A 24826-nucleotide genomic window follows, 5' to 3' on the forward strand; every position below is an offset into this window, starting at 1 on the left:
AAATAGGTAGCTCTTTGGCAGAAACGTCAAATATTCTATTTTTATTTTGAATTCAGTCTTACACAAAATCTCAGGAAAGGATTTTCAAACTGTCATTCCTAAACACCTATGATATTTATAGTTCTTGAATAAAATATGATTAAGTACTCTAAATTTTAGAAGCTTCTTCATTCTTCAGATAGCAGGTTTGACAAAGAGGAAAAGATTTCTAGGCCACACATGAAAATCCCCCTCAACTTATGGTTGTACTATAATGGGAAAATATTTTGTGCCTCACAGCAGTGAAAATATTATCAATATGACCTGTTCTGAAAATTGAACACATGAAATCATTGGTTAGGGTTTGCATTGCTAAATATTTTATGCTAAGTCACTATCCTCTTCTAAAAGTTAAATAAAATATTCCTTAATAGAAAGTGAGCATTTATGGTGGGACAGTTAACAATAATAAAGTAAGGTTTATAACTTTTTAAAAGAGCCATCACAATATTTGTGTCTTTACTCACAAATTACTTCCATAAAATATAGCTCCTATTTTAATGATTTTTTCTTTACTTTTCTTTAAATAGTTGTCTAATTTTATTTGTTCTCTCTGCATCAAGTTCCCTACAATTTTGTAGCCCTATTAAAACAACAGGACTTTTCAGTTGACATTTTAAAATTTCTTTATATTCTTTACCATTTACAGGTAACTTTAACTCTTTTTAGGAACTCCTGATTTTGCCTTAGTAAGAGTTCCTGCAGTCAGAAATTAAGAATAGCTCCTTTTCTTTATCCTAATTCCCCATTTTCCATATATCTTCGTTTCACTGAAATGTCAGACAATGATACGAGTGACATTTTGCTGGGATTTCTGTCACTTAATTTTTGGTCTTATTTCAGTTAGCATTACTAATTAGAGAATAGTAATCATAGTCAATATATTGGTATAATGAAGTGCTAATTTGCAAAGTCTAAGGAAGGAAAAGTTAGAAGAGGAAGAATGTTCTAGTGTATTGGACAACAGACCCACTCAGCTGTGGTAATTAATTCTTGCTATGAACTCTTTAGAAAATTTCTGTTGCTAATACGCTATTATAAACCAGCTCCTTTCCCAGTTTATAGAAATTAGCTTTAGCTTATCTTTTGTCTTTCTCCTAGAGTTCTTTCTTTCAAGGAACTCAATCTCTGTGGTCATTCACAGTTTTTTCTCTCTTTTGAAAGCATTAGTATCTACTAGATAAAGAGTTATTTCTGAAAAGCCATTTAATCAAGATACACATTTGTTTCTGAAAGAAATTATTAACCTACAGAATCACAGGACTTAAGGCTGTAATTTGGAGCTGATATCCATTACGTAAGCTGGACTACAAAAGGAGATGTCCATACATACCCAGTTGCCTTCAGTCTCATGACAGTTACATACTAAAGAAATCCAAATAGCTTTGAAGTAGTCTTAGCTCTGACTACTTTCCCAGAAACATATTGCTTTTTTTCTGGATGACTTATGCATTTAGAATCTGAGAACATCCAAAGAAACCATATTATTTTAATTTATCTAATGTTATTTAAAAAAAGAAGTTATTGTTTCATTAGCTCAGTCAAATTAAGGGATATTTTTAAAAGGCAAAGGCACTGTAACATTTGAATTCTTAACATCTATTGCAAACAAACTAGTACATAATTTCTTTCTTTTTTTTCTTTTTCCTTTCTTTACTTTTTTTCTTTGCCTCTTCCCTCCCCAGTGTTTGCCATTAACTGATCTTGGAGACCTACTTTTTAAAAAAGAAGGTTTTAAATTAATTTTCAGTGGTTATCTTTTATTTGAATAAATACCTGAATTTTATGGCAGAGACACATACATAATCCAGAAAGACAAATATGAAAGTGGTCACTAAACTGCTGGATTTCAAGCCTATGGTCCAATTAACATTTTTTGTCTTTTTCAAATGTAAGCATCTAACAAATGAGAACATTCGACATTGTAAGAAGAAAAGGGAGCACCATCTCTTTTTTTTTCTATTTTAATTGGCTTAAAAAAACTTTTTTTAAAGGAAATGACATTCTTGAAAGCTTCCTGGCTAATGACAATGAGAAACAGAAGACTCGTCAACAGAAAAAGTATGATGCCTAGACTGCCATTCCACAATGCTGAATGAGAAACCTCAGACATTTTGGGAGGGATTTAATTTTCTGGGGAGGCAGTGCATCAGTCTCTCTGCTGTTTCAACTCTTGGCCCTTCTGCTGATGATAGCCACTGATAGTGCTGATGAATGCCATATGTAGTGGTGATTTTAGGGATATGGACATTTGTTCACTAGGAATTTGACAGAGGCCACCTACTAATTCCACCAACAACTCAAACATCTGGGATGTTTGCACATTTTGGTCTCTGCAAACCTAGGTCAAATTCAGACCAGTAACCATATCCCGTTACTGGTTCCCTGAGCCACCCAGTACCCATAAATATATTTTAATCAGTTTTCATGTTAGGTTTATTCATCTCCCCAAGGTTGAAATTGAACTCTTTGAAGACTTGTATAAGGACAATGCCAATGGAAACAGTAGTAAATCCACATGCCATTCCCAAGAAATCTACCAAGCCTACATTACTCCATTCCCGAAAAAGAATGGCTGAGGCCAACAAGACCAAAGTGGTGAATACAACATAATAGATGGCCCCAAATACAGATGAATCAAAACACTCAAGTGCCTTATTAATATACCGAAATTGAATGATGATACTGCAGCCGAGTACAGCTAAAAGGACCAGACAAAGGTACAGTGCTCTTTGACTTGATGGATTATTATGAAAGATATCTTGAGCAGCTAGCCCGATTCCTTTAGTGCTTGGTACAGTGAAACTCCCCAACAATGAGCAAATACTGATGTACACCATGATATTGGTAGGTCCATGGGCTGGTGCTATCCAAAAGATGAGAAGCAGCAGCATGAGGAGCACTATGCATAGGTAGCCAACAAACACTGAAAAACAAATAACACATTGTTAATTAAAGGGAAAAAAATAAAACATTAATGAATCGCATAGCACATTTTAAAAAAATAATAAAAGCAAACATCACAAATCAGCAAAGTACAACACTGCGGTATTAACTACTCTTTACTCTCATTAGACTAGAGTATGGATAATCCTCTAACCAGATTAAATTATTTTGTTAAGTTTCCCTTTTTCTGTTACATTCTGTTCTCATGTCATTTCTTGCCTTAATGGATCTATGATACTATCAGTACTCCCTCTACCATCATATTCTTGTAATGCCTTCTCTTTCCATAAAATATTCTTGTTTTCTCATAAATCCTTCATTGAGAATCTACTTTAACCCTAGAAACAATTGTATTTCCCCCCCATTCTCTTTGGTAGTATACGTCTCTGTGGTATATGAATGTACCTCTTGGGCTGATCATCTGTCATCTCTTAATCTCAGTATCTGACTGGTCCCTTTCTTATTTTAATCCTGCAATTATCTTTTATACTGCTTCTCATGCATAATTCATGTTTGGTAACATGCTACAGCCTGAAACTCACGAGGTTTCTGTCCATTGACCTCGAAAGTGGCATTTTAACCTTTGATATAATGAGATTTGACTATTCACGGTCATTTGTCAGGAGTATATTAGTATTAGAGAATCTTTTCTCACCAAAGCAGGCAGTCTGAGATCACTGAAAGCATTATGCAATTTCCCAAACGATCTCTAGCCCCAATCTTCTCAATGAGGCTTTCCTCATCAGTCATCTGCTGGTCACAATATAGACCATCACATTTGAATACCATCACTATGGATGTGTATTATCATAGGGAGAAGTGTGAAATTAATAAGAGCAGTTGAATTCAATCAAGTACTTATAGAAGAAATTAGTAGAAATTAAAGAGGCAGCTGGTGGTACCATGGATAGATCCCTGGGCCCAGAGTCAGAAAGATCTGAGTTCAAATGCAGCCTCAGACATTTACTAACTGTGGGACCTGGGCAAGTCACTTAATCTCTCTTTGCCTCAACTCCATCAATTGTAAAACTGAGGATAATAACAGCATCGACTTTATACAGTTATGGTGTGAGGACCAAATGAAATATTTGTTAAGAAAAAATTGAACCCAAAAAATGCTTAGCATAGTGGGAGTTGCTATATAAATACTTATCTCCCTTCCCTTTTTAATTCCCATGTATAGCATACATTAGTAGATGGCCTATTCAATAGACTACACATTCAGCTGCATGTCATTCAGGGCAACATGATTCCCCCCCCAAAATGGATGGTTAAGACTTATTTCTTACTTATTATGATGGATCACTGAGCAGACTGCATAGTCGTAGAGCTCAATATAATGAATATATATGTAATTTATCCTTTTGTTTGCATCCAATGGAAGACAAATTTCATACCAGAGAATATCTGTAGTGAATACATCTTTCTGTATCAACTCTTTGGTTGATGTCAGTAACTCAATGTATTACTGAACAATGATCTCAGTAGACATATCAATCTTAGAGATTTGCAAGATAATGAAGTATACATGATAAACCTTTTCTGTGGATGTGAGGATGCATTTTTACCTAATTCAAATACTTCTCTGAAATCACACGTGGAGAAAAATATGATATTTTTCTCACCTTCTCAGTCAGTTGGTATGATTATATAAATGTAGTCCACAAATGTATTCCTATTTCCCCCTCCATCTTTTTATCAAAAATATTCTTGTTGAAATTGTGGCTCATTTTATAGGTAGGGGAAAACTTCTCTAGACATAAGCTGTCCAATGTAGCTGCTTTTTAAAAAAAACACCACCTGTGATACTTTACATCATTTTGTAATTTTGTCTTTATATCCGAGTTCAAGAGAATTCTATCCTGTAGTACTGCACAGGATCAAGCAGGAATTTCTTCTATAAGTACTTGGTTGAGTTCAATTGTTCTTATAAATTTCACACTTCCCCTTTGATAATACACATCCATTGCAAGAAGTGATGGTATACAAATGTGATGGTCTATATTGTGACCAATGAGAACAAAACAGGGAGAGGAAGCAGATCTGTAAGTTCAGTGGTATAGGGAATTTCCAAATGAGAACACTGTCTTTATCCACACAGGTTGAAACATTCTCTGTAACTTACTGTTCCAAGAACAGTAAGAGGTTAAGGGACTTATCCAGGGTTACACAGCCAGCTGGATCTAAGGTTGCACCTCTCTCCAGGTCTTCCTGGCTCTGAGGTCAGTACTCTACAATGTCTGTTACCAATGAATATAGATCACTATAAAATAAGTTAGCAGAATTGACCCTTGTTTTGTTTTATCCTCCTTCTGGTTACAGATACTTTTAGGATAATTTGACTTGCTTAAACATATCAATGGTTAAAATCTCTACTGTTACTTTTTTTCACATTAAAAAATCACTTGGAGCATCAGATTTCCTAGCATGGGAATTACTTAAGGCTGAGATGAACCTACAAGGGCTAAAATTAAGATCATTTTCTAAAGCTAGGCCCAACATGGACTGTCTTTTGAGAATGAAAATAAGATAATAAATACTGTGGAGTGAATTAAAAATGAGACCTGTCAAGTCAGTGCTTGAACACTAAAAAGTCAATGCATTTTGATAAACAGGAAAAGGCCAGAAGAGAAAGGAAGAGATGAGAAATAGAATAAGATTTTGGATTTCTACATAAGACTGACTCAAAAACCAGAACTGATGGCAATACTCTTTATATTAGGGATCAAATGTGCTTAAAGCAGTATTATGTCCAAAAAGTCAGGAAATCCACAGACAAGGCAAAATCATCTCCTGTAGAAAAAAAAGCCAATTGTGGAAGCCCTGAACACAGGTGCAGCAAATAAATACTTTTTCTGGAAGCAACAATAAACATTTTTTTTCACAGAAGCCCTTTTTTTCTTTGTTTAATCTTTTTGGAGCATGGACCTAGTACCGGGTCACAGGTTACATGCAGCTTAGGAACTTTGGGGGCATGATTCCAAACTGTGTTCCAGAATGGTTATACCAGTGACAATTCTGTTTTCTCTTTGAATATGCTTATTTCCTCAATTTCTTTTTTGTCTTATCGCTATGACTAGCATTTCAAACACTACATCAAATAGCAACGTGATAATAAACTTCTTTGCTTTACGCTTGATCTTGCTGGAAAGTCTTCTAGTTGATCCTTATTCCATATAATGTGAGATTCTGGTTGTAGATTGATATTACTCATTCTTAAGAGAAACAGTCCACTTACTGTGATATTTTCTAGTTCTGTTTCTTTTTTTAACAGAAATGAATGTTGTATCTTGTCAAAAGATTTTTGTGGATCTACTAATGTAATTGTGTGATTTTTATCGTTATTATTAATATCCTCTATTATGTTAATAAGTTTCCTAATACTTAACCAACCTTATGTTGGTTCAAATTCAATCTGATAACAGTATACAATATTTATGATATGTGGTTGTCTTCTCCTTCTTAATATTTAATTTTAAAAATATGTATCAATATGTTCATTAGGCATATTAACCTGTAATTTTATTTCCAGATTCTGACTCTCCCTGATTTAGGTACCAGGATCAAGTTTTTACCATAGAAGAAATTTGGTAGAACATTTTATTTTTTCCCTCCAGGTTATGTAAGCTTAAAATTAATTGGTTTTTAGAATGATAAAATTTGTTTGTAAATTCATCTGGTCCTGGTGTTGTTTTTTCTTTTGGGAGCTTATAATTTGTCAAATTTCTTTTTCTGAATTTGGGTTAAAATCTTGTATTTCTTGTTCTGTTAACCTGAGGATTTTGTATTTTATGAACATTCATCCATTTTATTTAGATGATCAGTTTTATTGGCATATAATTGGACAAAATTGCTTCTAACCCTAATTTACTTAATTTCTTCTTCAGTTGTAAAATCTTTAAAAAAAATTTTATATCATCAATTTTTAAAAATCAGATTAGCCAATGGTTTCCATATTTTGTTTTTCCCCCCCAAAATGACCTCAGTTTTATTTATTAGTTAAATGACTTTTGGTTTTCCACTTTTTTAATTCCTTTGATTTTCAAGATTACTATTTTGAGATTTAATGGGAGGAGGGTTAACTTGTTTTTCTAGTTTGTTTCTCATAGTTGCATGATGAATTTATTGATCGTTCTTTCTGTCTTTTGTTGATCAAAGTGTATAGAGATACACATTTCCCCTTAAGGACTGCTTTGGCTACATTCCAAAAATTCTGGTCTGTTGCCTCATTGAAATCATTACCTTCAAAAAAATTATCAAACATTTTTGTGATTTGTTCTTTGCCCTACCACTTCTTTAAAATTAAGTTATTTTGTTCTAAATAATTTTAAAATGCTTTTGTAGTGACTCATTTTTATTTCATTGTTGTCCACAAAACATATGTTTAATATTTCTACTTTTCTGTATTTTATTTGTGAAGTATTTATGTTTTACTACAAAGTCAATTTTTGTAAAGGTGTCATATGCAGCTAAATGTATATTTAAGATACCTTTCTTCTCCTATTCAATATTCTCCAGAGGTCTATATTATCCACTTTTTCTAAGTTTCTATTCAGATTTTTAATTTATTTCTTGTAAATTGATTGGTTAGATTTGTCTAGTTCTGGAAGAGGTACACTAAGGTCCCCTACCATTATAGTTTAATGTCCATTTCTACCTGTAACTCATTTTAAGTATTTAAATGTTAGTCCATTGGTGCATATATTTTAAGTATCAATATTAATTCACTGTCTTTATTACCTTTTCGCAAGATGTAGTTTGTCTGTTTTATCTCTCTTACCCAAGTCTATCTTTGTGGTTATCTTGCTGAATGTCAAGTTTGATATTTATGCTTTTTTTTAACTTTAGTTAAAGCATAACAAAACCTAGCAGAAAGAGCCTGAAAGAGAAATTTCTTTTAAATAATAACAGAGCTAATAAAACTAGAAAAAGAACAAATTAAAAAATCCCCAATTGAACACCAAATTAGAAATCTTGAAAAATCAAAGAAGAGATTAATAAAACTGAAAGTAAGAAAACCATTGAACTAATAAATAAAACTAGAAGCTGGTTTTATGAAAAAAGCTAATAAAATAGACAAAACATTTGTAAATTTGATTTTTAAAAAGGGAAGAAGAAAACTAAATTACTAGTATAAAAAATGAAAGGGGTGAATTTACCACCAGTGAAGAAGAAATTAAGAAAATTGTTAGGAGCTCTTTTGCCAATTATATACCAATAAATTTGACAATCTAAATGAAATAGACAAATATCTACAAAAAATATAAAGTACCCAGATTAGCAGCAGAAGAGATAAAATACTTAACCCAATCTTAGAAAAAGAAATAGAATAATAATCCAACAATGAATTTCCTAAGAAAAAATCCCCAGGACCAGATAAATTCACAAGCAAATTCTACTAACCACTTAAAGAACAATTAATTTCAATACTACATGAATTATTTGGAAAAACAGGAAAAGGAGTCCTGCCAAATTCCTTTTACAACACAAATATGGTGCTGATACCAAAAGCAGGAAGAGCCAAAACAGCGAATCAAAATTACAGACCAATTTCCCTAACGAATATTAATGCAAAAATTTAAAATAAAATACTCACAAAGAAATTACAGCAATATATCACAAGGATCATGCACTATTACCAGGTAGAATTTAGACCAGGAATGCAGGGCTGGTTCAATATTAGGAAAACTATTAGCACAGATAACAATATCAGTAGCAAAACTAGCAGAAATCATACGATTTCTTAATAGATGCAGAAAAAGCCTTTGACAAAATACTGCACCCATTCCTAGTTTTAAAAACTATAGAACATAGGAATAAATGGTGCTTATCTTAAAATGATAAGTAATATTTATATAAAACCATCAGCAACCATTATCTGTAACAGGGATAAGCTAGAAGCCTTCCCACTACAATCTGGAGTGAAGCAAGGATTCCCATTGTCATCTCTACTGTTTAATACTATACTAGAAAAGTCAGCTGTACCAATAAGAGAATAAAAAGAAATTACAGTAATTAGAATAGACAATGAAGAAACAAAACTATCACTCTTTGCAAATAATATATTATACTTTAAAATCCTAGAGAATCAATTTAAAAAACTTCCTGAAATTATTAACAACTTTAGCAAAGTTGCAGGATATAAAATAAACTCATCATCAGCATTTCTATATATTACCAACAAAGTCCAGCAGCAAGATATAGAAAGAGAAATTTCATTTAAAATAACTGTAGACAATGTAAAATACTTGGGAGTCTACCAGCCAAGATAAACCCAGGGACTATATGAACACAACAATAAAACACTTTTTTATACAAATAAAGTCAGCTGTAAACAAGTGGAAAATGAGTAATTGCTCATAGGTAGGCCAAGCCAATATAATAAAAATGACAATTCTATTTAAATTAATCAATTTATTCAGTGTCATACCAATCAAACTACCAAAAATTATTTTATAGAACTAGAAAAATAATAACAAATATCACCTGGAAGAGCAAAAGTCCAAGAATATTAAGGGAATCAGTGAAAACAATGTGAAAGAGGATAGTCTAGTCATACTGGATCTCAAACTGTATCATAAAGAAGTAATTATAAAAGCCATCTGGTACAGGAAAAGAAATAGAGTGGTGGATCAGTAGAACAGATTAGGTACAAATTATATTGTAGTAAATGACCATAGTAATCTAGTATATGAAAAACTTAAAGATCCAAGCTTTTGGAAGAAAAACTCATTATTCGACAAAAACTGCTGGGAAAACTGGAAAATGGTATGATAGAAACTAGGAAAAAACCAACATCTCACACCATATATCAAAACTAAGGTCAAAATGGGTATATGATTTACACATAAAGAATGATGCCATAAGCAAATTAAAAGAGCACGAAATAGTTTATCTGGCAGATTTATGGATAAGGGAGGAATTTAAGACCAAAGAAGATATAGAAAGCATTACAAAATATAAAACAGGTAATTTTGATTATATAAAGTTACAAAGTTTTTTCCACAAAGAAAACCAGTGCAACCAAAATTATAAAGAAGGCAGAAAACTGGGGAAAACATTTTGCAATAAATATATCTGATAAAGGCCTCATTTCTCAAATACGTAGAGAACTGAGGCCAATTCATAAAGATACAATTCATCCCCCAATTGATAAATGGTCAAAGATTATGAACAGGCAACTTTCAGACAAAGAAATCAAGGTTATCTATAGTCATATGAAAATATACTCTAAATTACTACTCATCAGAGAAATGCAAATTAAAACAACTCTGAGGGACCACGCTACACCTATGAGAGTGGATAATATGACAGAAAAAGGAAAATGTTGGATGTTTGTGGAAAAACTGGGACACTTAAGGCACTGTTGACAGAATTATGAACTGAGAGCAATTTGGAACTGTACCCAAAGTCCTACCAAAGTGTGCATATCCTTTGATCCAGCAATACTACTGCTAGGTCTATATGTCAAAGGCATTCAAAAAAAAGGGAAAAGGACCTATTTGTACAAAAATATTTATAGCAACTCTTTTTGTAGTGGCTAAGAATTGGAAATCGAAGGGATGCCCATCAATTGTGTAAATGTTTAGTGAATGCCTAAACAAGCTGTGGTATGTGATTGTAATGGAATATTATTGTGCGATAAGAAATGACAAGTAGGATGATTTTAGAAAAACCTAGAAAGACTTATGTGAACTGATGCACAGTGAAGTGAACAGAACCAGGAGACTGTTGTACACAGTAACAGCAATATTGTTCAATGAAGAATTGTGAATGACTTAGCTATTCTCAGTAATACAATGGTCTAAGACAAGCTCAAAGGACTAATGATGAAGTTTACTATGCACCACGAGAAAGAATTGCTATTGTTTGAATATAGATTGAAGGATGCTATTTTTCACTTTCATTTCTTTCTTTTATCTGAGTCTTCTTGTACATAATGACTAAAACGGGAATGTCTAATACACACATATGTAACATACATAGCACATGTGTAACCTAGATCTGATTACTTACCACGGGGGGTGAGGGAGGGAGGAAAATTAAATAAACATAAAAAGTGGAGTGAGGGGAACATTTTAGGTCGATTTCACTCTGAGTCATTCTTAAACATCTCATGTGCACCAGTTATAGTTATATAGTTCAGTTAGAGTTGCCTCAATAAGCTTTTGTTCTGTGCTATTACGTTTCATACAATTGGTCATGGTGGCATGCAGGCATCCATATTTTTGGAGTAAAGAAACATTATGGCACCATTATCTGAAGCTGCTGCCAGGCCAATATGGTAAAAAATTTTAGAAAGAAGATTAATTTAGAAGGAAAACCACATCAGAACTTAAAAGTTTGCTTGAGGGATGCATGGTGAAAATACACTTTCCTTAGTTTGATTCCAAATACTATTCTGTATTACAAATTTCATTCAATTTTGGGAATGGCTTTTTTTTTTCAAGATGGGGCCCACATCAGTTTAGTTTTTTGGCTTAAAGAACATATGATCAGACTTCAAAATACAGGAAAATTAGAAAATGACACTATACAAGTGAGTATTGACGATATTAGAGGATTATACACATTGAAATTTTTTTCTTTCTTTTTTTCTGCAAGGCAATTGGGGTTAAGTGACCTGCCCAGGATCACACAGCTAGTAAGTGTCAAGTGTCTGAGACCGGATTTGAACTCAGGTCCTCCTGATTCCAAGGCCAGCACTCAAAAATTTTTCTAGAGAATATCACATTAGGAAAATTGTTCAGTAAAGTTAAAAATTCTTCCAGTTCGGTTAGGCAACCCCTCTTCATAATGTTTAAACAAGAAAATGAGTTACCTGGATTTGTAAGTTTCTCTTCCAGCTCAGCCTGAGTTGTTACGCTCTCAGATTTCGGGGAATGAATTATAAGAACCACAGACCCAGCACAACTTAGCAAACATCCCAACTTGCCCAAGATGTTCAGTTTTTCTTTCAGAAGGTAAGAAGCTAAAATGGACCTTCCACAACAAAAAGAAAACAACAGTTTTAAAATCAAGCTATTTGTCATAACAGTAATGAATCTTACTTCCGTTCCTACTTTGCTTAATGATAAAGAAGAACCCAAATTTCTTTGTAGTATTTCTTAGTTGGTTTTAAGGGACTGAAGGAGAGGGCCTGCACCTGTGATTTGACTGGTATAAGGAATGCCTGGATGACAGAGCTTCCCCTATTAACATAGGTCAGCACTTTCTATGTAACATGTACCCTTAAAGAGTTGCCCAGAGTCCTGAGAGGTTAATGACTTGTCTAGGGTCACAATGCCAGTATGTGTCAGAGATAGGACTGGAACTCAGGTCTTCTTGGCTCTGAGGCTAGATTTATACCTACTCTGCCACACTGGGCCTTTAAAAGATTGCGTAGTAAGAAATTAGAAAGTTTCAGAGAAATGAAAAAACAAATGTAAACATGGTATCACAAACAAATTTAAGTGTTTCTAGGATAGTGATGGGGGATAAGAGATTGAATAGGGCTCACCGATCATTTGAGTTCTACACCATTCCTCTCTGGTCTACTTAATGAAATTACAGAGAAAAGTAAGAATTATATAAGAAAAATAATAAGATTTTATGGTCTTAAAGGAAGCCACTTTAAGGGGCATGAAGAAATGCTTCCATCAATTTGATGGAATTATAGGGAGGGTAGCTATTAACTATGGGGCAGCTAAGTGGTGCAGTGGATAGAATGCTGGGTCTAAAGTCAGAAAGAGTCATCTTCCTGAATTCAAATCCAGCCCCAGACACTTACTAGCTGTGTGACCTTGGGCAAGTCATTTACTTCTGTTTGCCTCAGTTTGCTTATCTGTAAAGTGATCTGGAAAAGAAAATGGCATACCATTCCAGTATCTTTGCCAAGAAAACCCCAAATGGGATCATGAAAAAGTCAGTTAAGACTGAAAAACTATTTTACACAGCAATTAGCAGGCTGAGGGACCATCCATACCCTGAGAGTCTTTATGTAGCTCCTCCCTCCCCACCACATACATAGGTTGCATCCCCAGGGGAATGACTATCCTGGGTTCAAGTTATTTTGCAGGTCTAAATTTATAAAACTAAAGCTCATACGCCTCCCCTAATCACTTTATCTTCAATAGTCAGTCATTTAACACAATTACCTCAAAGCAAAGGCATACCCACCAAAAGCCGTAATAACATACTCTCCCCACAGAGCTAGGTCACACTGTCCCACAAATTCAACCAGTATGGGTGTGAAGAATGGGTACAGATATAGAATACGCTAGTAGAAAGGCATACACCTATGGAATTCATGGCCAAGTCAACTTAGGCCTCTAATATTGTAAGACCTAGATGTCTTTTCTCTTCTCCTGGTGTTCTCATGCTGGGCAGGTTGTTCAGCTGGGCTTCCTGGGCTCGTTCTCCACAACTCTACTTGATACTTTGGCTAGAATCCTTGGGCCTGCTGTCTGAGTTCAGTGTGTCCTACTGGGTGACTTGCTTTACTAAATGATGCCAGTGATGGAGGGGTAAGGAGAAAGGAAGGAAGGAAGGAAGGAAGGAAGGAAGGAAGGAAGGAAGGAAGGAAGGAAGGAAGGAAGGAAGGAAGGAAGGAAGGAAAAGGAAATCTCCTCTCTATCACTAGACTCCAGAAGAAGGATAAAAGGGAAAGGCCAAGACTGATTCACTCGTAAGAGATGAATTTCTCTTACACAGCTGACTTTCTTCTCAACTGAGAGGGGATGGCTCTCCTCTTGACCAAGTCCTTAGAGAGCATCTCATCTACAGAATGAGCTTTTTAGCTCATAGAAAGGATGGCTTTTTAAAGATGTTAAGGGTATGGCTAATCCTTTAGCTGGCCAATAGTTAACCCATCTGTAATTATACCAAATGGATGGAGGAACTTCTTTCCTACCTCCTAAAGGGGAAATGAAGTATAAATATTTCTTTTATGTCCCTATAAGAGAATAAAACCTCATACTTTCTATTACCTGACCTTTAGATCATTAAATAGGATAGGGCTCTGGGATCCCTTAATCCCTTAATCTGGGATCCCTCCATCCTCTAAATTATAATAAAACCAACATCTAAATAATTAATAGATTATTATTTTTCCATTAAATTCTCTTTTCTTTTTTGCTAGCTTAAGAGTTGCCATAGTTGCCAAATGGGCAGTAAGGTGGCACAGTAAGTAGAATGCTGGGCCTGGAGTCAGAAAGGTGAGTCTTCCTGAGTTCAAATCCAGCCTCAGACACTTACTAGCTGTGTGACCCTGAGCAAGTCACTTCACCCTGTTTGCCTCGGTTTTGTCATCTGTAAAATAAGCTGGAGAAGGAAATAGAAAACCTCAAATGGGGTCATGACTGAAACAACAAAGTTGCCAGAATAAAAACAGACGTGTATCTCACCACAGAATAGGAAGGTTATTATATCTGATAAACCATTATAGATTTATAAAAGTATCACCCATAGTCCTAAGAGTTACACTGACTCTTTAATATGATTTCTATAATCTTATTGTCAATTTGTTTCTTAATTTCTCTATAATAGCAAGGGGTTAATTATGATGTATCTTATGAGAAACCTATTTGCTGAAGTCATTTTACAGATCATTAGTTGTTAATATCTTTCTTAGATAAAGCTACTTTGAGACCACTACTAAATTTCTCATTATATGGTCCACCTACTATGTGCTCAGCACTTTGCTAATAACATCACATTTACATTAACAAAGTATTTCTCACAACAATGTTGTGAAGTAGGTAAATCGAGCACTGTAGGGGGCACAGATGTCTGTCTTCCGCCACCTAAAAGGAGCAGAACTGAGCAAAAGCACAAGACAGCAGAGCATTAAGTCATGCAGTGCCAAATATCAGAGAAAAGGAATGGCCAACAGGGGCTGGAATAGCCAGCAAAGGTTTCACTGAAGAAACAGGAGTTGAAGGATAGGATGGAGATAGATAAGGCAGAAAGGTATTCTAGGTATGAGGAACAACGTGACCAAAGCTATTAAGGCAGGAAATAAGGGTGATATGTTTATGAGAACTGTCGAGCTCTTTAAGTCATGTCTGATTCTTCATGACCCCATTTGGGGTTTTCTTGGTTAAGATACTAGAGTGGTTTGTCATTTCTTTCTCCAGCTCATTTTACAGATGAGGAAACGGAGCCAGACAGGGTAAAGTGACTTGCCCAGAGTCACACAGTTAGGAAGTGTCTGAGGCCAGATTTGACCTCATGAAGATGAGTCTTCCTGTCTTCAGGCCTAGAGCTTTATGCACTATGCCACCCCCTAGCTGCCCTGTTTATTAAGACTAGAGATTTTTTTTTTTAAACATTTTCCCCTCTATGATCAAATGACACCCAGACACAAATCTGGCTGAACCAAAGATTCAAAATTATTTTCTTTCTTTTAATTTTTAATAGTGATGACATCATAACATGGTTTTATGAAGCGCTGGAGTTCTCATGTTATTTGACAAGTAATTTGGGATATAACGTTCCTCTAAAAAGAGATGCATACTCTGACCTGTTCTGTTTTATTACACATCCGCAGGTGCTAAATTATTTCTGTATATTCCACATTGGGGGGAACTGAAGGAAAACAGTAGTGCTAATGAAAAAAAAATTTTTTTTGGCTTTGGAATGTCATTTCTTTACTGTTCTGAGATTTCATAATACTTCAAGCTAGATAACAAGTCAAGTCAACAAGCATTTTTTTAATTATCTACTGTGTGCCAGGAGCTATCATCAGGGATGGGACAAGACAAAACAGGCAAAAACATTTCCTGCTCTCAAAAAGCTCACATTCTAATGGAAGGATCTCACAATAACAGAGCCATACTACAAATAGTTCTGGTCTAGAAGAATCTCGGAAGCTGTCCAGCTTCTCTGATCCTTCCCTGCTTAGATCTCTTCCCTTTTCCCCATTTCACTATAAAGGGTCATCTCTAATGCAAAAGACCAAACTAAGGCAATTTTAACTCATCTAATATGTCCTTGGTTTACACCTCCCCTTCAGAACAATGATAACTAATCACATGTATGAGTTCAAGGCCTTCTTACTATTTTCTGGGCTAGAATAACCATGGTCATATTTTTATTAAAAAGGATTAAAAGCTGAGATCAAATGAGAATGTATGTATGTGAAAGTGCTTTGAAATCTACTAAGGGCTATACAAACAAAAGGTATTAAGTATAAGACAACAACAAAAACAAAGCCTTTTATGAACCCAAGACTGGTAAAATCTGTCAGGCTCTAAGTGAAAATAATCCTGTAATTATTTGTTAGGATTTCAGTGAACAAATAACTTTTAGGTGTAGGAATTAACCATGTATATAATGTGGTCCCTAATCTAGAAACTTAAGAAATACTGCAAACATTCATTAGGAGCTCTGTCTGAGAGCCACTTCAGAGAGAATGCTAACTGAGAAGAAAGGTACACCCCTCTAAAAAAAGGAAGAAATAATTCCTCCCTCTACAGAGCATTTGAAATAAACTGGTGTGCTAGGAAATATTCAGACTAAAATTTGAATAAGAAACAATTACAAGAGTGGATATTGAAGCTTATCCTAATCCAGGTGAAATTTCCCTTTCAGAAGAGATGATGATAATGAAAAATAAAGCAACTTTGAAGTTTCTTCTAGTGCGTTAAATCAACAAAGTTGATAAACAAGAGAAGCCTAGGAAAGACTGTCATGCTACTACACTGTGGGTCATAACTATGAAGGAGTTCAGTCATTTGTGGAAAACTGTTTGAAATGATGAGAGAAAAGTGACTAAGTTGTTTATACACTTTGACCCAGAGATAGGATTTCTTACTTGGACTATACCCACCAAAGACAGAGTTCCCACATACACTAACATATTCAAAGCAGCATTTTTTTGTCAGAGCAAACAACTAGAAATATGACAACAAGGTAGAAGGCTAAAGAAGCAAAGAGAAGGAGAAAAGGAACCTGATCCTTTAGGTGCTTAGGCTTTCCTCCAGAACTAAATCCAATCTTGATGCGGTATGTGGATCTAGGACAGATGGGGCCCTTCACTGGAGAGGAAGCAGATACTCCCCTCAGTAGTTGCCCCAACTTTTAGATTTACTACAAGGAAACTCCAAGGAAGTAGTGAAAAGCATTATTGGAAATCAGCACTAGTATTAAAAAAAAGGCATCAACTCATTTTTAAAAGTTGTGTGTGTTTTTTTTTAATTAAAGAAGAAATTGTTGACAATGAAGGCTCAAAACCAGATTTATTAGAACAAGTCTCATATGGCAAGAGTTATATTGGAGCAGTTAGGAGGTTTTTTCCCTCCTCTGGGTTTTTTCTCCACTCCCTCAGCTCTTTTTCTAAAAAGAATGTTTCCTATATCTGCTAGACATTTCAGAGATATGATAATGCCAAGAAGCACAAACTGTTTTGTTTTACTACAAGATGTTTATTATATATTCCTGAATATAGAGCAAGGAAGGCACTTAGTGGCACATTTCTGACCATTCCTCATCAACTAGCAAAAACAAATGTGCTAAAATTCTCAACATTAAGGAACTAATATGTTAGATTTATAACATAAACATTTGAATACTAATTCAGCTATTAAATTTGCAAATACCATCTAAATGAAGTAACACTACAATTTAAAAGAAAACAATGACCTAAATATGGGAAGCAAAAACTTCACTGTGGTACAGTTGGGGAGACACTGCCGTGTTCTAGAAAGAAAGGGTGACCCTGGGCAAATCATTTAACTTCTCTGTGCCTCATTTTCCTCATCTGAAAAGTTGAAACAATAATAATACCAACTTCCCAGGGTTGCTGTAAGGATAAAATGAGGTATCTGTGAAAAAGAACTGTCACAACGAACAGTCTACCAGCATCTGGTTTTTAATGTACAACAAAGGACAAAGTGGAAGCCTCATCTGTAAGTCAGTAAAGTAGAGGGGGAATAGAACTGGCCTAGGGAAAAGAAAGCTTATACTCTCCTCCCAACTCTGCCATCAACTATCTTTATGACCTTGATGAATCTTTCCAACCTTTCTGAGCCTCTGTTTCTTCCTCTATAAAAATGAAAGAACTGGTCTACGTATTCTTTAAGATTCCTTTCAATCCTGTGATTCTGTGACTTGGAGTTCATTTGTGCCTTTGCTTATAGCAAAACAAAACCTGAGACAGTCTGATACCATATAATTATACGCTAGAAGCAGGCAATTTATACCTATGATGACAGCTATTCTCTATTTCTGTTGGAATTTGTTTATAAGGTACAGGGCTCCATAACCTGTGGTTCATGGACCCCCATAGATTTAAAGGGGTCCTTGATAATGGATAGGTTAAAATACATCTTTATTTTCACTAATCTCTAACTCAAATTTAGCATTTAAACATTAAATGATTTTTTTCTGACAAGTGATCCATAGCCTTCAGCAGACTGCGGAGGGTGTCCATGACACCAAAAGATTAAGAACCCCTGATATAGAAGGAAGAGTTTAACAATGTGGAAAATATAATAGCTACTTAAAAGTTCACCAAAATACCCTATATCATTACAAGTTTGGACTTAGTGGAATCTCAGGTGTTCTTAAAACAAGTGTTTGATATATATATATAAAATGATGCTGTGTGTAAGCAAATGAGACTTTTTTTAAAAATCAAGAATACTGTATATTAAGAGGGATTTTTTTTGGCAAAAGGTTAGCTATTTATTGAAAATGTTAGAGCCAAGATGGAAGAGTGATAGGAACCTGTGCAGCCTTGCTTCCTTCCACAAAATTCCTCTAAACAGAATATGTGCCAGACTGAATCCTGATGAAGACATCCAGAAAAAGTCACAGCCCAGCCTGGCATAAGGAGTGAGGTCTACACACACTGAAGACTGGGGTTGGGCCAGGAACATGTCTGCCAAAGAACACTCTAGCATCCAGGGAGAAGCTGTGCACCTTGGCAAGAGCCATGCCTGGGATCCACCAGCTCCATACCGAGGTAGTGCAATAGGCACAGGTATAAGTTCAAGGTTTTGTTGCACAATAGCCAGTTTTGGGTCAGCCACATATAGCAGACTGAGAGACTTTTACACTGAGGTGGAGGGAGACCCTGAGAGGTAGAATAAGGAAGTTTAAAATCAAGCCATAGCAAGCAGCCGCATCAAGATGGCTCTGACTCCAAGAGCAGAACAGGGTCCCATTCCCAGCATCTAGCTCAGCATGCGGAAGAACTAGGCAAAAATCCCAGATCAAAGAGAAGCCAACAATTTCACCACTCAGAACCAGTAGGGCTGACTAGCTGGCCGAAAAGGGTTGAGTCCAGCAGCAGTCTACTCCTGCTCAGACCCTCCATGTTAGGAATTTGTAGAGTTCAGACCAAGGAGGAAACAATCAGGTTTTACCATGGATCAGGTTACTCTGGGAGCACTGGAAACTTGCAAGTCCCTAGACTATCCCTGAGATCCCAGAATAACACAACACTCAATACAAAAAAAAAAAAAATAGCAACAAGACCAGCCCAGACCTTCCTTCCAGAAGTACAACAGAACACAGCCCCAATAATAAGTCTAAAGTCAGGAAGAGCCTGGAAGAATGAGCAGACAAACAAAAGAAGCCCTCATAAAGTATCACAGTAGCAGAGAAGCTCAAAGCATAAACCTAGAAGAAAAGAATGACTCCAAGCTATCTAGAAACAAAGCCTCAGAGAAAAACTGAGCCTGAGCAAAAATTCAACTTGAACCCCAGGAAGAGATGAGGCAAGAGTTAAAGACAGAGTTTAAAATTTTTTTATAAATTAAATAAAAGTGCTTTAGGAGAAAACTAGAAAATAACTGAGATCTATGAAAGAAAGTATTGGAAAGGGAATGAACAGCTTGGAACAAGAGTACAAGACCTTGCCCAAACAACAAACTTTTTGAAAATTAGAATGGACTGACTAGAAGCCAATGTCTTCATGAGGCAACAAGAAATATTAAAGCAACATCAAAAGATGGGGCGGGGGTGGGGGGGAGAAGAAAATGTAAGGTATCTCAGGACAAAAACAACTGACCTTGAAAATTAATCAGTGACATAAAATTTCAGAATCACTGCACTATCTAAATACCATGATAAAAAAAAAAGAGCCTTGACATCTTATTTTGAGAAATCTTTAAAAGCAAAACAAAACCAAAAACTGCCCAGATCTCTTAGAACCAAACACCAACTGGAAATAGAAAAAATCCATCTCCAAAAAGAAATCCCAAAAGAAAAACTCCCAGGAACATGATGGCCTAAATTTAAAACCTCCAGGTCAAAAGAAAAATACTGCAAGCAGCCAGGAAGAAAGAATTCAAATACCGAGGAGCCCATCAGGATCACATATGATTTAGTAGTCACCACTATAAAGGAACAGAGAATCTGTAATACAACGTTGCAGAAGACAAAGATATGATCTTATAGCCAAGAATAACTTACTCAGCAACACTGAGTAAATGGTGTAGGGAAAATGAACCTTTAATGAAATAAAGGACTTCCAAATATTCCTCATGAAAAGACCAGAGCTGCAGAGAAACTTTGTAGTTCAAACACAAGAGTGAAGAGCAACATGAGAAGGCAAATATGAATGAACAGTGATACAGGACTAACAAGAATAAATTGCTTACATTCAAATACGGGGAGATGACACGTGTCCCCTCCCATCCCTATCACCATCAGGGATCACAGAAGCAGTCAATTATACAAGGTTTGGGAGTAGTTCTGTTATGTCTTGGAGTTCTTAAAAGAATGCTGAGGAAATTGGGGGTTGGAGAAGAAGGGAAAGGAAAGTTAGAGAAAATTATCTCATATAATCAGGGTATGCAAGGAGATTTCTATATAAACAAGGAGTGGAGTAGTACCTGACACTTGATCCTCAATCCCATCTGAACTGATCAAAGGAGACCATTCATACACACACACATACACATACACATACACATACACATACACATACATATTCAGTTGATGCAGAAATATATTTCACTTAACAGTGAAACAGGAGGGAAAAGGGAGAAAGGAGGAGGGGGAATCTGAAGAAGGACAGATTAAGGAAGGGATTAGTCCTAAGTACAACAAACTCTAAAGGTGTACAAAAATGTTTCTGGCTCTTTGAGGCAATAAAGAATGGGAATCTGAGGGGGTGCCCAGAAATTGGGGGATGAATGAACAAGTTATGATAATATAAATGTGATGGAAGATAACTGTGGTGATCTCTCATTACCAAAATGACCAACCACAGTTCCAGAAGACTAATGATGAAACATGCTACCCACCCAATGAGAGTGACTACTCAGAATACAAAATGAGACTTTTTTTTTTTTGGTATGGTCAATGTGGAAACTTCTTTTGATTGAGTAAGCATGTTTGTAATTGGTTTTATTTTTCTTATGTTCTCAACTAAAGGAAGGAGTGGGGGAGGAGAGTATAAAGGGAGATTTCAGCTGATCAAAGCAAATAAAATATATTTTTTAAAAAGTATACCTATATTGTTTCTATAAACCACACGAGAAAATGTCACTCTATTGAAATGTATACATATATGTATATACATACATATATACATATGTGTCTGTCTATAAGTATGTATATATGTATATATATATATATACGGGAAGATTTATCAGTCTTTTAAAGAATTTTTATAAAAGTAGTTTATAAAATTTTTGAATAAAATATTATTTATTGGATAAATGAGTGAAGAATGTAATTAATGAACTTGTGCAGTATTTCTGTCTGAAACAGTGACTCCCTAAAGCTTGAAGCTGGGTGTTTCACACAATACCTGGAACAGTGACCTTTCCAGTATGGTTGATTAAACATTAATGGTCAACCCAATGACAATGAAAGAATCTTAATGAGAAATAACAATGTAATATAGAAGTGAAAAATATTTATTGCTTACTACATACCATATACTGGGCTAAGTATGTGACAATGTATGTATATCTCTATATATATCTATATATAAATATATATAATAGCTATGATTTCATTGATGTTAAGTACCCCTTCCACTGACACATAAAACTCTTATATGATACTTTTAGTCAATTAGCTAAATGATTAGCTTTATTAAGTACCCACTATGTGCCAAGTGAGACAGCTAGATGACTCAGTAGATAGAGTGCTGTGCCTGCGGTGAGGAAGACCTGAGTTCCAAATCCAACCTCATACACTTACTAGCTGTATGATCTTGGGTAAGTCACAACTTCTGTTTGCCTTAATACATGGCAGAAGGAAATGGTAAACCACTCCAATATCTTTGCCAAGGAAATTCCACAGGAACACAAAGAGTCAGACAGAACTGAACAACTAAATAACAACGAATCTACCAAGCACTATGCTAAATGCTGGGGATACAAAGAAAGACAAAAAACAGTCCCTGCTCTCAAGCTGCTCACAGACAACATGTAAACAACCATGAACACACAAGATGTATACAGGATAAATTGAGGGTAGCTTCAGATGGAAGCCACCTAGATCAAAGACTGAGCCCATCTTGCAGAAGATGGGCTTAACGGAGACTTGAAAAAAAGCCGAGAAGCCAAGAGGCAGAGATTAGAAGGAAGATGTTTCAGGCATGATGGGATATTAAATGTCTTGAGAAGTAAGCAGCAGGGAACCCAGTGTCACTGGATTGCAGAGTATGTAGAGGGAGGTAGGGTATAGGAAGAAAGGAAGGGTAGGAAAGGACCACATTAGGAAGAGCTTTAAAAGTCAAACAAAGGGTTTTATATTTGATTTGGGAACCAATAGGGAACCACTCCAGTTTATTGAATGTGATTATCAGACCTGTGTTTTAGGAAGGTCATTTTGAAGCTGCTACATCCAAAGTGTCATCACACTGCAGCCAAACTGGTGATTAGCTTTTCCAAACTTAGGCTGACCTTCCGACAGAGGACACTCAGTTCTTTACCAGACCTACAGCCGAAACCTTTTCACTTCAGCAGGGACTGCCAAAGCTTATGATCCATCAGCATAGGCTTTGAAAACCTAAAGTTTTTGTGACCAAGTGAACAATCTGACCTGCAGTGCAAAGGAGGGAAAGTTGAATGTCTGCTAGGAAAACAAATAGTAGAGTCTGGCTCGCATGTAAGACTTTTAAAAGAAGGGAACAGAGGAAGGTTTTTAATAACAGTCTAAAGAGTCAGAATATTTAGTAAGCAATAAGGAAGTAGTGGCAGTTTTTGAGCAGGCTATTTGTCTTGGTGGTGCAAAAGGTAGAGCCCTGCAGTCAGAAAGACAGAAGTTCAAATCTGGCCTTTGATTCTTACTTAGTTGAGTGTCCCTGGGGAAGTCATTTAACCTTTTGTCTGCCTCAGTTTCCTCATCTATGAAGTAGGCATAATAACACCTACCTCCCTAGGTTTGTTGTGAGAATCAAATGAGATAATAGCTTTGCAAACCTTGAAGTGTTATATAAATGCTAGTTGGGGTTAATGATGATGAGAGCTTTTCTTTAGGAAAACTGACCTAGCAGCAGAATGTAGAATGAATTAGAAGGCAGAGAGATCAGCTGAGAAACAATTACAATAGTCCAAAAAGAAGGTAAAAGGGCTAAGACTAAAGTGTAGCAGTACTACCTTAGGTAGGGAAAAAAAGGACAGATTAGAACAGTGGTCCACAAACTCTAGTCTAGAGGTCAAATTTGACTCACCACCAGTTTTTGTATGGTAAGAACTGTTTTTAGACTTATAAAGTTTTATTTTATTTTAAAATGCAAAGAACATTTTTAGCTCACAAGATACATGAAAACTGCCCTCCTGAATCATACACACAATACTACACTGAACTGATCTGATCATTCTGGAGAGCAATTTGGAACTATGCCCAAAGGTCTATCAAACTGTGTATGACCCTTTGAACCAGTAACAGCACTACTAGGTCTGTATCCCAGAGAGATCATAAAAAAGGGAAAAGGACCTACATGTACAAAAATATTTATAGCAGCTCTTTTTGTGCTGGCAAGGAATTGGAAATTGAGTGGATGCCCATTAATTGGGGAATGGTTGAACAAACTCTGGTATATGAATATAATGAAATACCACTATGCTACAAAAAATGATGAGCAGGCTGATTTAAAAAAAACCTGAAAGACTTACATGAACTGATGCTGAATGAAGTAAGCAGACCCAGGAGAACACTGTACACAGTGTACACACTGTAACAGCAACAATGTGCTATGATCAATTATGATAGATTTAGCTCTTCTCAGTAATACAAAGATCTAAGATAATTCCAAAATACTCATGATGGAAAATGCTATCCATCTCCAGAGAAAGAACTATGGAGTCAGGTGGACCCAAGATGGCAGGGTAGAAAGATGGACCTGTAGAAGTTCCCCACCCCCCAGCCCATAAAATACCTGTAAAAAATGACTCTAAACAAATTCTAGAGCAGTAGAAGCCACAAAATGACAGAATGAAAGAGATTTCCAGCCCAAGACAACCTGGAAGGCTGACAGGAAAGGTCTATTACACTGGGCTCAGAGTAGAGTGCAGCCCAGCATAGGCTGTGTGACGTGGCAGGGACAAGACTCAAACAAGTTTCAGGGCAGCAGCAGTTCCCAGATTGCTCAATTCACAAACACCAAAGACAGCTTCAAAGGTCAATGAGAAAGTTCTTTCACTTGGGTGAGAAAGAAACATGGTCTGGACCTGCCAGCAGCAGCCACTGCAGTGGCAGCATCCATTTTTGGAGCCCTCCACCTAAAGATCCTGAGGGAATTGAACCACTGATCTTAGCCCTGAGTGACTCTCCTGGGTTGAGGAAGAGTGCTGGTGGTGAAGCTGGTGGAGGCTCTGGAGAGGGAACCCTACAGGCAGATCCTGGGCAGAACAGAGTGCTTGTGGTTCCTCACAGACACGAGCACAGGCCA

The 24826-nt window shown here is 35.9% G+C and overlaps 1 protein-coding gene across 1 annotated transcript in view; it reads right to left on the bottom strand.

The window, feature by feature from the left end:
* Window positions 1-1641: 1641 nt before the first annotated feature.
* NIPA1 (NIPA magnesium transporter 1) overlaps window positions 1642-24826 on the bottom strand; it is a 52711-nt gene continuing 29526 nt past the window's right edge. The window contains exons 4-5 of the mRNA XM_072614566.1: window positions 11807-11967; window positions 1642-2965 (exon numbers count right to left, since the gene is read on the bottom strand). Coding sequence (XP_072470667.1) covers window positions 2454-2965; window positions 11807-11967 — 673 coding nt within the window. The 3' untranslated portion in view covers window positions 1642-2453. The remainder of the gene's footprint in view (window positions 2966-11806; window positions 11968-24826) is intronic.

This window comes from Notamacropus eugenii, chromosome 5 (assembly GCF_028372415.1).
Source record: "Notamacropus eugenii isolate mMacEug1 chromosome 5, mMacEug1.pri_v2, whole genome shotgun sequence".
In the NCBI taxonomy this organism is placed as follows: domain Eukaryota; kingdom Metazoa; phylum Chordata; class Mammalia; order Diprotodontia; family Macropodidae; genus Notamacropus; species Notamacropus eugenii.